This window comes from Silurus meridionalis, chromosome 27, assembly GCF_014805685.1.
Source record: "Silurus meridionalis isolate SWU-2019-XX chromosome 27, ASM1480568v1, whole genome shotgun sequence".
Lineage (NCBI taxonomy): Eukaryota > Metazoa > Chordata > Actinopteri > Siluriformes > Siluridae > Silurus > Silurus meridionalis.
In genome coordinates, this window is record NC_060910.1 from 17,887,712 (window position 1) to 17,901,484 (window position 13,773).

Sequence of the window (13,773 nt, forward strand, 5' to 3'; positions counted from 1 at the left end):
ATAATGATTTTGAGATAAATAATGATTTATTCTGAATCTGCTGAAATACTGAAAAACATCGTTAATACAAACTTCAAACTGGATTTTATTTATGTTTTAAAACTCACCTGCTGATGAGACACGCCAATAAAGTGCCTCGGTCCTCCATCTTAAGTAAACTTAATTTATGAATGAATTTTTCTTTGGCTGATGTGTTAAACAATGGTTTTTCCACCCTTTTTTTCACAGACACTGTAGGTTATTGGGATTGTAATGTATTGTGCTGGATGTTTATACATCATTCGGGTAAAACAGGTTTCTGGGGTGAAAGTCTGCCCCCAAGTGGTTGAATATAAAAATGAATGCTCTGAGTTCATAACGTGCATCGAGCAATTCCACTTATGAACAGATGACGTCACTCTTGTTAAATCCTCATTGGTTTTTTGTTTTGTTTTTTTTATTACGTGGAAAAGCGTGACTGCCGGTAGACTGAAGGGTGATGCAAGAAAAGTTTCTATTTACCAATGACACTTTAAAGCCTCTCCACTGTTAGAAAGGAGTTCTATGGTGTTGTGCATTAATGAGTCCAGCATGATGAAGACACTTTTAATATTGACGTGTTTCCTACTTTCCACTTTAGCAGGTAAGAAGTGTTTATTCTTTATTCTATAGTTTATGGGTTGAGGGTAGAACTTTGTGGATATGATCCTGAAATGGTAACACCTTCCATACAGATGTTGTATAGAAACAATCAATTCTTCAATCAAATGTCACCCCTATCCAACTACATGCTTTAATACAAAACACAAACAATTTCATTCTCCACATGCATTCTGTCACGTGGTCATATATCTTTGCATTGCTGCAGATCTTGTGATCCATCCATTGTAGTCTATGTAATATTAATAATGATGGCTTTCAAAAACACTGTGAATATCAGTATCAGCAGAACTTGGTATCGGATTGGAATGGAAACGTGGTACCGTGAAATCATCTTTGTGATTCCTGTATTATAATTTCACTCATTGCTGTTTCTCGTGTTTGCAGACACACACACTCTACACTACTTCTACACTGTCGTCACAGCACAACTCAATTCCTCCATCAGCTCCAAAACCCAGTTCACTGCCGTCGGTCTGCTGGACGGAGAGCAGTTTCTGTCCTACAGCAGCAGCAGCGTGAAGCTCAGTGTGAAGGACTGGATGAAGAAGACTGAGGCAGAAACGTACTGGAGGAGTGAGGCACAGGACATGCAAAGCAATCAGGACAACTTCAACAGCATAATGAGCACAGTGATGACCAGCTTTAATCATAATGAAGGTAAAAATACACACCATACAATGACTTTCTGACTGGATCTTAAATGCTGAGCTTCCACCTCCCAGTGATCCCAGTATTCATCCCAGTATTATTACAGGTAATTTTCTGTTACATAATTGAGAACAAACTATCCATTAAAGAACAATAATGTCCATCTGGTTTCCAGTTGGCACTTTAATGTGACCACCTTTTGGGGGTTTGGGTGGAGCGTAGTGGTTAAGGCATTGGACTTTAGATCTGATGGTCAAATCCCAGCCACATCAAACTGCCACTTTTGGGCCCCTGAGCAAGGCCCTTAACTCCATAGCTGTTGATGGTCCGAAGTCCACAAACTTTGAGATGTAGACCTCTTGGAAAATGATTTTCATAACCAAAAGCCATTTTTAAAGTTTTATAGTAAATGATGAATCATTTGTAGTTTCAATGTCATCAGCCGGAAATCGCAGCAGTACGTGTTACAGTAAGCAGTAAAAAAATGGACTTCCCTGATTTTTTTTTTGGAATCCTGAACAGTTCAGTTTATCGACAGTTCCATGTATGAGAGGAAGTGAGATTCATTGGTGGTCAGATGGCTCAGGTTTGTAAGTTCATGGAAAGAGAAATTCCCCGAGGGAAACCGATTTCAAGAAGTCGAGCGTCAAAACGATACTTTTCTAGTCTAATAATTAATAATAAGAAAATGATATAATAATAATAATAATAATAATAATTCACATTCTGTTTGTTGTTCTGTTCAGGCAAATGTGTAATAAAAGGGTCAATAAGCTACAGCTCAGTAACGTCATTGCACTCATGTTACCTCTGTGTGTGTGTGTGTGTGTGTGTGTGTGTGTGTGTGTGTGTAGACGTTCACACTCTCCAGAAATTCTACGGCTGTGAGCTCCACGATGGCGGCGTCTCTAGAGGATACGATCGGTTCGGTTTTGACGGAGAAGATTTCATCAGTCTGGATCTGAGCGCTAAATCCTGGACCACGGCGAAACCTCAGGCTGAGATCCTGAAAAAGAAGTGGGATTCACACCGCTGCACTTTGTTCCGCGAAAGCTACCTCAAGAACGAGTGTGTAGATCTGTTGAAGAAGTTCACGTCTCAGTGCAGAGACACTCTGGAGAGGAAAGGTGAAGTGTGTGTGATCTGCTCTGTTACTATAACACACTAAGAACACACACACACAATTTACATGCTTGTGAAACCTTCTCATGTTATTTCTAAAATAATCCTCAGTCTTGTAATATTTATGTCTCTGTGTGTCTCTGTAGTTTCTCCCACGGCTTCACTGTTCCACAAAAGCTCGCCGTCTCCAGGGGTGGTGTGTCATGCTACAGGTTTCTTCCCCAAAGCACTGAATATCTCCTGGCTGAAGAACGGAGAGGACGTGTATGAAGACGTGGAGCTCAGTGAGACGTTACCCAACCAGGATGGAAGCTTCCAGAAGAGGAGCATTCTGAAAGTCTCAGCTGAGGAGCTGCAGGAACACACCTACACCTGTGTGATTGAGCACAGCAGCTTGGAGAAGGAGATTGTGCTCGAAGTACCAAAAGGTCCTGATACACTACAGAATTACAGAGTGAAAGTTATTGATGCAGCAGGTAATAAAGACTCGGTGTTGATTTTACAGATGGAGGAGCGTTTTGGATCATCGCTGGTGTGGGCGTGGCTCTCGTCGTTATTGCTGCTGTTGTTGCCGGAATTATGGTCTGGAGGAAGTAGAATTCCGGTGAGTGGAGTGGAGCAAGGAGGAGGTTGTGAAGAACAGATTGAGAGAAATGTGGATTTGAGGATAATCTGATGTCACCTTTGTGCTTTGTAAAGTTCAGTTCCACTGTAGGTCAAACACAGTGCACAGATTTTATTATATCTGAATCGTTTGAATGTTTCGGAGATTCTCGAGGAGCTTCCTCGCCCTCTCGCATGTCTAACTGTGATTCTCTTTCTTTCTGACAGAGTAAGACATGATGTTAACATCTGGAATAACAATCTGTGTGTGAAGAGAAAAAACAAGAAGAAGAACCTGTGCTAACATCCAATCTCACCTCAGAGCTCATCCTCTTTCTTTCCATGTGATCTTCTAAGAGGTGATGAATGAGATGATGAGGAGGACATTAAGGATTAAATATTGTTCACACACACACACACACACACACACACACACACACACACACACACACACACAAGCAGGTGCTTCTGTTTTGGCTATTCTGTACAGTGTAATATGGCCAGTCGAATACTACAGTATATCATACAGTATTAATTGTAATATAAATGCTATTATGGGATTCATTTTTAATTCCTGATTGTTACGGATTAATTACAGCGACGTCATTTGTAAGGGTTGATTACGATAACTGATTGTGTACAATACCAGATACTGTAATTGTAAAAAAAAACGGATCAAACTGCCAACATATGTTTATTTGATGTTTTAAGGTCAAGAGATTTGTTCATCCTTACGTTCAAGAAAGAAGACTGATATCAAATGATCTTTATTTGTCGCCAACGTATTGATCTTTGATCTTAAATAATACTTTTTCTTGATTTAACAAGTAATAATGTAGAATTAGTACCATGTAGCAGTATAACTGTAGCGTTAGTTAAGGCAAATTCTACATTAGTTTATAATCTCGAAATTGTTATTAAAGTTGAATTAAGCTCATTGTTTTGTCCTGCGACTTGAAATGCATTTGATAAATGCCTAATGTACCATTATACATGATACACTGTGTTTCTGACAGTTATTCCTAATGTAATAATGAATGTTTCTATATTTATACGGTACATACATTTTGTATATAAAAGAATGCAATAAAATCTATTTTAAAATATGAATTTTTTTGAATGCATTTTATTTACCAATAATATCATGTGTTACACTAGTGCATTTTTTACTCTACAGTTATCGAATCACTATAAAAAAAAATGCTGCTGTGAGCATGATTTTGAATAACAGCATCTCTAACAGTACTGTCTTTCTACATTGCATGCGTTATATGGCCAGAAGTTTGTGGATACATAACCATAACTTTGGTATGTGTTTTTTAAACATCCTATTCCACATTCAGTTCCCATTGGATTTTATAGAAGAGCACTGTGGGAGACTTTTCAGGCCAAAGAACAATAGACTAAAGTTCAGTACCAGAAGTATGCATATGTGAGAAACACTTGAAAGCACATCTAATTCCCACATGTCTGAGGTGAGATGTATTGATTTCACAGTAAGATGGCCTGGTCCACAGTGCAGCTGGGTCACGTGGGATGTCAGTGAGTCCAACTGCAAAATTGCAGAGTTGCAGAAAAAAGACGCATCTGCATTTTTGTCACCAGCCATCATCCTACTGAACCCTACACTGAACCATTAGGACCCTGAAGTCTCATTAACGCTTGACTGATGTCACTGCCTGTAATCATCTTAATGTTCTTCTGCACTCATGTTCTGTATAATCAATGTCTAATTATTCCAATTTATAATTGTAAATTCATAGTTTATTTGATCCTAGTTTATTTTATATTGCTTATTCTAGATGAACTTTATGTATATTATAGTATAGTTTTAGATTAAGAATTCTGACAGGAACGGATGGGATGTTACAATTATTTACTTATTCACCAAGCAATGATTCATTACTGGTGATATTTTTTTAAACATTTATGTGAGATATTAAAATATTATACTTTAAAATAATTATTATCTGGTGCTGAAGGCAAATATTTGTTCATTAGGGAAAGGGAGAGTTGGGGTTGTTATTTATTTTTTCCATTGAAGGTAGTAGCCAAAGTAAAACGACAAAATAGGCAAAAGATTGTGGACACCTGATCACCTGACTGCTTTTTGAACGTCCCATTTCGAATTCAGTGCCTGTTAGAATAAGCTCCACTGCAGTGTTATGTAAAACCTCCAGCATTTTAGCTCCAGCATCTCAACCTGCATTTAGACGGATGTTCTGTAACCACTAGTTCAACGGTAAAAGACCTGGGAGTTATTTTAGAGCAACTTATCTTTTAAAAATCATATCAACCAAGTTACAAAAACAGCTTCTTTCACCTTAGAAATATTTCTAAGTTAAGAAACATGTTGTCTATATCTGATGCAGAGAAGCTCGTCCATGCGTTCATGACCTCCAGAATAGACTACTGTAATGCATTACTAGGTGGATGTCCTGCATCATTAATAAACAAGCTTCAGTTAGTCCAGAATGCAGCAGCCAGAGTTCTTACAAGGTCAAGAAAATATGATCACATAACCCCAATCCTATCGTCCCTACATTGGCTTCCTGTTAAGTTTCGAATAGACTACAAACTATTACTTCTTACTTTATAAAGCACTAAATGGTTTGGCTCCCATGTATCTATCCAGTCTTTTAACACGCTACAATCCGCCACGCTCCCTGAGATCTCAAAACTCTGGGCTTCTAGTAGTTCCTAGTATAGCAAAGTCCACTAAAGGTAGTAGAGCATTTTCACATTTAGCTCCTAAACTCTGGAATAGTCTTCCTGACAGTGTTCGGGGCTCAGACACACTCTCCAGTTTAAAAACATATATTTTTAGCAAAGTCTACACATAACACACATCACATCATAACCTTGTGCTCCAGAACATCTGATCACATGCACATTATCAACTTGTGCTGTTAATATCATGAACAGCAGCTACGCTAATTCCTCTCCACTGCTTCTCTTTCTCTCCCCATCCCGAGGCTTCATGAGGTTGCTTCAGCTCCAGTCACGTCCCACCTCATGAAGATTATGGACTTTAAAGAAGTAGATGCCAAACTCGCAAACATCCTGAACCATCTAGAGACGTACCAGTGCCATTTGGATCCCACTTCATGTGGAGTTTTGACATTGGACCTCTTTGAGTGTTTAAAGGCTCTGGCATGGAGAAGCTGATGTTGGACCTGTGATGATCACAAATGTTGTTATTTTATGAGTTGCTCAGTAGCTCCTAGTTTTATAACCATATAGACTGTAGAAGACTGTAGAACTTATAAACTTATATACTTATAATCTTATACTCCAGTAATCATGTTAGTTCTCTCTCTCCAGTGTTCTGTAGTGTTGAAAGATTTATGATCAAACTCTTGATGTCACCCAAATGAGGATGAGGTTCCCCTTTGAGTCTGGTTCCTCTCAAGGTTTCTTCCTCATAACATCTAAGGGAGTTTTTTATTGCCACAGTCTCCATGGTGCTCATCAGCGATAAACACACACCATTCACCTTCACTGTTGATTTCTGTAAAGACAATGTCTGTCGTGAAAAGCGCTATAGAAATAAACTTGACAACTTAAAACCTGCATCCTTTAATTCTTTTCTGTAACTGATGACATATCTTAAATCCTGAATTCTTATTGGTCCGATTGAAGAACCACCCATAGCTTTAAAAACAACCCTCACCTGGTTTTCATCGATTTCAGACGTTTTTTGCTCGCAAGACAGTTACTGGATTAACACACTTATTTTTTCTTACTGTCTTTGGCTCAAGATTTGGACCATAAAATGAAGGTCTACAGTGATGCAGTGAAAGCTTTGCTATTTCTCTCACTGGTTATTCATTCTGCATCAGCAGGTGAGTTTAGAAATTAAAACTATCAATGAAACAGAAACCTGTATTATAAAGGATTTGCTTCAGCAACGCACTTAGTAATATTGTAGATTTTCTGGTTTGTATGTTAGAGATATTTTCCCAATATGCGACAACATTTTTTTTTCCTATTTACAGTTCTTCTCAGATGCTTTGGAGCTTTTTCTCAGATCAGAAATGAAATTCTCAAAACTGCTTGTTCCTCAACATAATTTAGTCACTTGTGCTCATCATAAGAACATTTCTTGTTGTTTTGATCAAATTGTGAACACTTTTGTACATTAATTTAATGTATTGTGTTCGAGTGTCTGCTGTTTCCTACAGTATCAGTTGTTCATGTTCATGTTGATCACAATATATTCTACTGGTTTCACCTGAAGAGTTTTAACCACCAAAAACATCTCAGCGTCAGTTCATTGTGTACGTCATTGAATGCAAAATGATTAAACCAGTTGTCAGAATCTGTCATCTAACATTTCTATCAAACTTTTATTAGTAAATGTGATGAATTGTGCAGATGAGTCTTAAACGTCACTAATGAAGGCGAGTTTACGGCATCAGATCAACCAATTATCAACCAGGTGTCTAAAACAGGTCAAAGGTGAATCTGGTGAAGCTTCAGTTAGAAGGTGACTACAGACGGAGCAGAACACAGAATTATACATTCTGTAAACGGATGAACAACTAAGAAACAAACAAACATTCAATAGTACAGTACAGAAAAAGTGTGAATCCTGTCTGGTCTCTTACAATCCACCAAACAGAAGGAAGTCAAACTTTGTGCATTTTCAATCACTCTGATCCAAACCATAGTTTATATCAAGAAAATCCTGAAACTGTGCATCATACTGAAAACACAAGAAATGCTTCAAAGCATCTGAGAAAAACTGGAATACAAAGCCTATTTAAGTCACGTTTTATAATGTATTTTATTTTTGGTCTTGGTTTTGGTCTGTGTGGTCTGTAAATAGACTCTAAGACCAATTTTCATTGTCACTTAGTGCATATGTGTGGGATGAACCAAGAAAGAATCTGTTAAATTTTTTAACGACTTTTGTTGCCAATACAATTGAAATAGTCACTCATTCAACATATATGAAAATATGTATTGCATAGTCTTTCCTTTATTTATAAATAAAAAACATATATTCTTCTGAACAAAGGCAAACATCTTTTACTTTGTTGTAAAAATAGGAATTGCAACTACAGTGCAAATATCTTTTTAGGCTGTTTACTTTCCACCGACTGTGAAATTTTGTTAGTGCTAACTGCTAGTAGAAGAATTGGGAGAATCATCAATACTTGTCTCTCGCATGTCATCAAAATTGTGGCAGGAGTTATGGCTGCCTCTCAGTGTTATGGCTTTTTTTTTCTTTTTCCTTGTGTGCAAGCATACTTGGTAATAAAGCAATTTCTGATTCTGATTCTATTTGCAAGGCATTAAAGCAAAGCATCCATGAGTCAGGCACAGGGTCTTTTGAAAACATATTTTGTTTTATGTATCTATATTTTTAAATAATTTCAAATATATTTAATAAGATAATTGTTTACTCTTTCAAGAGCCAGAAGATCTGTGTATGTGTTTTACTGGTGCAGAGTAATTTAGCAACCCAACAATCTATTCCGATTTTGAGCTCTTCAAGCTCTTCCTGAGGTTTTAAGCATGTTTTAAAGGATGTACTTGGTATTGATGATTTATTTGTCATGCATGTTTGTATAGCATAATGTGTCATAATTCTAACTTTGCTGAATGCATTTTACTTTTGCACTTTGTTTTACTTTATTTGTGATGAGTGTTTCTAAAAATGTACACTTTTACAGACACACACTCTCTGCAGTTCCTCTTCACTGTAGTCAAAGAAATAAAGCTTCCAGATTTTATTGCTGTGGGTCTGGTGGATGGAGAGCAGTATGTGTACTATGACAGCAACATCAGGAAAGCGATCCTAAAGACAGAGTGGATAAAGAAGTTTGATGCTAATGTTCATAAAAACTGGATCAGGAAATTCAATCAGGACAATCAGGCATGGTTCCAACACAAAGGGGCTGAAGCAATGAAGAGTTTTAACCACACTAAAGGTAAAACACAAGCACAATTAATGTCCATTAATTAATTAGACGTTTTTTCAGTTGCTACAGTCTCATTTTTATCCAGCCAGTTTCATAATGAACAAAAAGATTTAACTGATCATTATAAAAGAAAAAACTGTTATGTGACTTCAGCAAATCATCTCTCACACCAGATCAGTCAGACCCTCTGTCGGTTAGAAACGTATAAATGCTCCTGCTCCCCCTCCCCTCCTTATGGTCATTTAGAATTCTACTCTAAACTGCTTCTGGTCCTGCAGTTTGATCATGACCAGTGAACAAGAGGGAAAAAAATACATTGAACACAAGGACCACCTACAGCACACCCTCATTGTGTGCAGGGGGACACTCAGGGTATACCAATGAAAAGCCCTCTAAAACAACATCACTGGACAAATCCACTCTGATGCAACCAAGATTCTCAGGAAGACACAATCTGGCAAACACCAAATTTAAAAACATGGTCATGGAATAGAGAGGTATCTCAGGGAGAAAGTATCTAATTTATCTAAGAATAAATCTAATATATCTAAAATAATCCAACCTAAACTCTAAATAGGGGCAGGAAAAAAGGGCATGTGAGTTGAAAGTCTCAGAAAGTCTTACAAAATTTCTAAGTGACAGAGGACAAAAGAAAGAAAGAAAATGTAGTTTAATCATGTTTAATTAGACAGTATTGAAAGAAATTGGGCTTGAATTGACACTTGTCTCTTTCTGCAGGAGGTCTTTATACAGTCCAGTACATGCATGGATGTGAGCTTGATGATGATGGCACCACTCGAGCATATTACCAGGATGCTTATAATGGAGAAGATTTAATCAGTTTGGATTTGAACTCTGAAAACTGGATCACAACCAAACCTCAAGCTGAGATCATTAAGAACAAGTGGGAGGCTACAGGACACGGGGCTAAATACTGTAAAAATTATCTACAGCATGAGTGTGTTGAAACACTGAGGAATTTCCTCTCTCATTCCAGAGAGATTCTGGAGAGGAAAGGTAAAAAACAAGTAAAGCTGCTCTGCAACTGCATCTGCTCCAAAAACACATGCAGATTATCTTTCAACAGAGAATGACACCTCTGTTTTCATATTTAAATTTTGGGTGACTGAATTGAGAACAGAGGTTAAATGAAGTGAACCAATAACCATATTAGATACATTAAATGTTAATAGTTGAGAAATAAAGCCATATTTGTTTATTTAATTACATATTACTTAACTCTTGTGTGAAGGCTTTTACAATATATTAGATATTAGAAACTAAAAGTACTTGATTGATTTTCAAACCAAAAATAATGTTTCAACATATAAAACTAAAGAGAATCAAACTGAAATGAAAAATCAAAGCATAAAATAAAAGTGCTTTTAAAAAACGAAAACTATACTAACACTGATATGCGCACACATTCACACACATATACACAAATACAATAATTTCCTTATTTATTAGAAAAGAAAACACATTTAGCAAACAGACCTGCACATCACAAAAACTTTTCATATTATTTATAAGCAAAAAATAAAAGAATCTTTTCCTTCTATTTATAAAATAATATTTTTGACAGTTTGGTTTTATATTTTATAAATGGCTCTGTGTGTCTCTGCAGTTCATCCTGAAACGTCACTGTTCTGGAAACACTCGTCTCCTCCAGAGGTGGTGTGTGATGCTACAGGTTTCTTCCCCAAAGCACTGCTGATCTCCTGGCAGAAGGACGGAGAGGACGTGTATGAAGACGTGGAGCTCAGAGAGACGTTACCCAACCAGGATGGAAGCTTCCAGAAGAGGAGCATTCTGAAAGTCTCAGCTGAGGAGCTGCAGAAACACACCTACACCTGTGTGATTGAGCACAGCAGCTTGGAGAAGGATTTAGTGCTGCCTGTGAGCGAGAGACGAATCCTGAGAGGTCGGAGAAACACTTTCCTATAAATCTACACATTTACAGAGTGAACACTGATTTACTGATGCAGCAGATAATAAACACTCTGTGATCATTTAACAGGTGGAGGATCAGATGGAGGATTAGATGGAGGATCAGGTGGGGGACAGATTGGTATCATCATCATTTGTGTAGTCGTGGCTCTCGCTGTTCTTGTTGTTGCTGGAATTTTCATCTGGAAGAAGAAACAATCTGGTAAGGGGAAGAAGACTGATAGTATTTATAAAAAATTTTTTTTTTATACATGTACATTTTTTTTAAGTTTAATTGATAAATTAGACACAGCAATAATCTGATTCTGACTAAACTCAGTCTACAGATTTAATAATAACTGTGTGTTCATCATCTGTGTTTCAGGATTTAAATCTGTTCCAGCCAGAGCCTGTAAGTGAAACTTTATGATCCATAAATGATGTTTAAATCCACTACAGTGTTTATGTGCTGCAGTGTTTTGATTTCACTTTGTGATGATTTGAATGTTTTACAGCCTCTGAAGGAGATTCTTCCTCCAATAACTCCTAAAGTGTGAGAGTGTGTGATCCTGCTGCAGTGAGAGAGTAAGACATGATGATGTTTACACTGTAATCTGGAATATTAATCTGTGTGTGTGTGTGTGTGGGGGCAGAAACATTCATGATTCCAGCAGAAACATTCATGATTCTGATTTTCTTTATTGTTATTATATCTTTATAGTGATTAATTCTGTATCTGTATATCAGGAGTGTATGAGCTTCTTTCCAGTGTAAATGTATATAAATGATTAAATGTAGGATGAAGATCAGATCAGATCATAAAATCAGTACCTGATGGTGTGATTTCTGGATTGAAGCTCTGAATGCAGTGGGATTTTCCTCAGCAGCTGATTAGTGTGAATGTTGTTCAGATGTGAGGGATGTGGAAGAGATTTGAGTAAAGAGTAAAAGAACAGGAGTGAACACAGCAGAAGCAGGAGTTCATGCTGAATGATCACAACTCCAAACGTTTCTTTACTCCACAAGCGCAAAACATAAAGATACGAAACCACACGCCACTGATTACATTCTTTACATTATTTATTACTCAACCAAATTTATTACAATCCATTCAACACATTTCTCACATCTGTACAACTCAAATCTCCCATAATGCATCTGCTCTGTCACTGTAACTATCTGATTGAAACTATTTTCGTTACTCTGTCTGACAGATTAATAGCATTATTTTTAAATTGCTTTCATTTTTCAGTATTTATTTTGTTTTTATTTATTCACTGTTGTACTTTGAAGATCAATTGTAACAAAATCTTACCAATTCATTCTATTACAGGTATATCTAGAATTATGACAACCTTAATAAAGAATAGAATATGTGAATATTTTGTATATTAGTTCATAACTACTTAAACCCACTCCAGTCACACAGTTATTAATATTATTGATGAATTAATGGGATGGAATTCCTGCACATGTCCTTTTTCACTGAAACTATTGCACTTGCACATCAACCACCTTATGTGGTTACTATTTACTGTCATAAGCATACCTTGTATATACACTTTTTTTCCTCATATATATATATTTATATATTTTATATTTTACATAGTTTATACTCTTTATTTATCTGCCTTCTTTTTCTTTGTTTTAATTTTTCACCCCCATTCTATTCCCTCATGCCAGTCGTAATAAGTATTTCACAGCATGTCGTACCCTGTATGTATGTGTATGTGACAAATAAAATTTGATTTGATTTGATTTGATTTGATTTGACTTGACTTGACTTGACTTGACTTGACTTGACTTGACTTGACTTGACAGTGTGTGTTCAGGATGCGACCTGAAATTGTTTATCTGAATTTACTGATTCTGGATATAGAGGAAATCAACAACACCACTGTCCTGATAACATGTAAATACTGCTTAATTATTTATTTATGATTATTGTTATGGTATTTCAGTGGTATCAGGTTTGTGTCTGTAATATAAGACAATTTACTGTTTATTATAGAATTGTGTACCAGTGGATGAGGTTTTGATGAGGTTTTGTGTGTCTGTGTTCAGGGGCTCATTGTTTCATAATCCGCCTGTGTGTGTTACTGAAAACTGAACATATCAGAGTGAAGTGTTTATAAATCAGAAGTTTTAGATTTAGTATAAATTCACAGCTTTCTACCTGTTTAATGAAATAAATGTTTTTCAACATACTGATGGCATTGGTTCCAGAAGGATTTCTAAACTTCTGAATGTTCCGGTGAGCACTTTCAGAGCTATAATCCAAAAGTAGAAAGATCATTTCACCATAAACTCTTCATGACTATTTGCTTCTCACAAGATTACTGACAGTGTAAAAAAAGAATATCAGAAAACTTATAAAATAGCCAAGGACCACTTGTAGAGAACTGGAGAAAGACCTGAAATTAGCCATGGCCTGTAACTTATATGCACATATAATGAAATAACACACACTTGGACATGGACTTGGTCCCTTAAATATAAAACATAGTTCAACAGATAAGTGTATAATGTGGTGTAATATTCACATCATTCACACTATCTGACTGTTAAAACCCTTAATTTGATGTCTGCACTATGGTGGATGTTAAGCTAAGGGTTAGGGTTAGCTTAACATGTCACATGTCTCTAATCACACACATCTGTTTCTCATTGATTTGTCCCCTATTTTTCCTGAGCACACATTAAGAGGAAATGATTCATTTGAGTTTTCTTCATTAATTTACTCACACAAAGTGTAGACATCAAAATCTTCCAATATATAATCTGATCGAAATGTGCACTATATTCCCAGTCTAACCTCTATTTTCTTCAAAATTCTCTTCAAAACCATTCACAAATGTTCTACCAGCAGCACAGTCTGATTTAATCTGTGGACATGTCC

The 13,773-nt window shown here is 36.6% G+C and overlaps 2 protein-coding genes across 5 annotated transcripts; both read left to right on the forward strand.

Moving 5' to 3' along the window:
• The first annotated feature begins 110 nt into the window (after window positions 1-110).
• On the forward strand, window positions 111-4,089 carry LOC124380956 (BOLA class I histocompatibility antigen, alpha chain BL3-7-like). Of its 2 annotated transcripts, XM_046842305.1 has the most exons (6): window positions 111-622; window positions 1,027-1,299; window positions 2,145-2,417; window positions 2,559-2,840; window positions 2,918-3,016; window positions 3,244-4,088. In XM_046842305.1, the coding sequence occupies exons 1-5, from the start codon at window positions 544-546 to the stop codon at window positions 3,007-3,009; spliced, it is 999 nt and encodes a 332-aa protein (XP_046698261.1). In that variant the 5' UTR covers window positions 111-543; the 3' UTR covers window positions 3,010-3,016; window positions 3,244-4,088. The 2 variants fall into 2 exon arrangements, with proteins under 2 accessions (XP_046698261.1, XP_046698260.1); XM_046842304.1 differs by having other exon boundaries at window positions 486-622; window positions 2,559-3,016; window positions 3,244-4,089.
• A 2,633-nt stretch (window positions 4,090-6,722) lies between these two features.
• On the forward strand, window positions 6,723-11,513 carry LOC124380955 (BOLA class I histocompatibility antigen, alpha chain BL3-7-like). Of its 3 annotated transcripts, none has more exons than XM_046842300.1 (7): window positions 6,723-6,860; window positions 8,697-8,954; window positions 9,684-9,962; window positions 10,573-10,869; window positions 10,966-11,097; window positions 11,260-11,286; window positions 11,390-11,513. In XM_046842300.1, exons 1-7 carry the CDS (start codon window positions 6,791-6,793, stop codon window positions 11,422-11,424), a joined length of 1,098 nt encoding a protein of 365 aa, XP_046698256.1. In that variant the 5' UTR covers window positions 6,723-6,790; the 3' UTR covers window positions 11,425-11,513. The 3 variants fall into 3 exon arrangements, with proteins under 3 accessions (XP_046698256.1, XP_046698257.1, XP_046698258.1); XM_046842301.1 differs by having other exon boundaries at window positions 10,978-11,097; XM_046842302.1 differs by having other exon boundaries at window positions 10,990-11,097.
• Window positions 11,514-13,773: the final 2,260 nt, after the last annotated feature.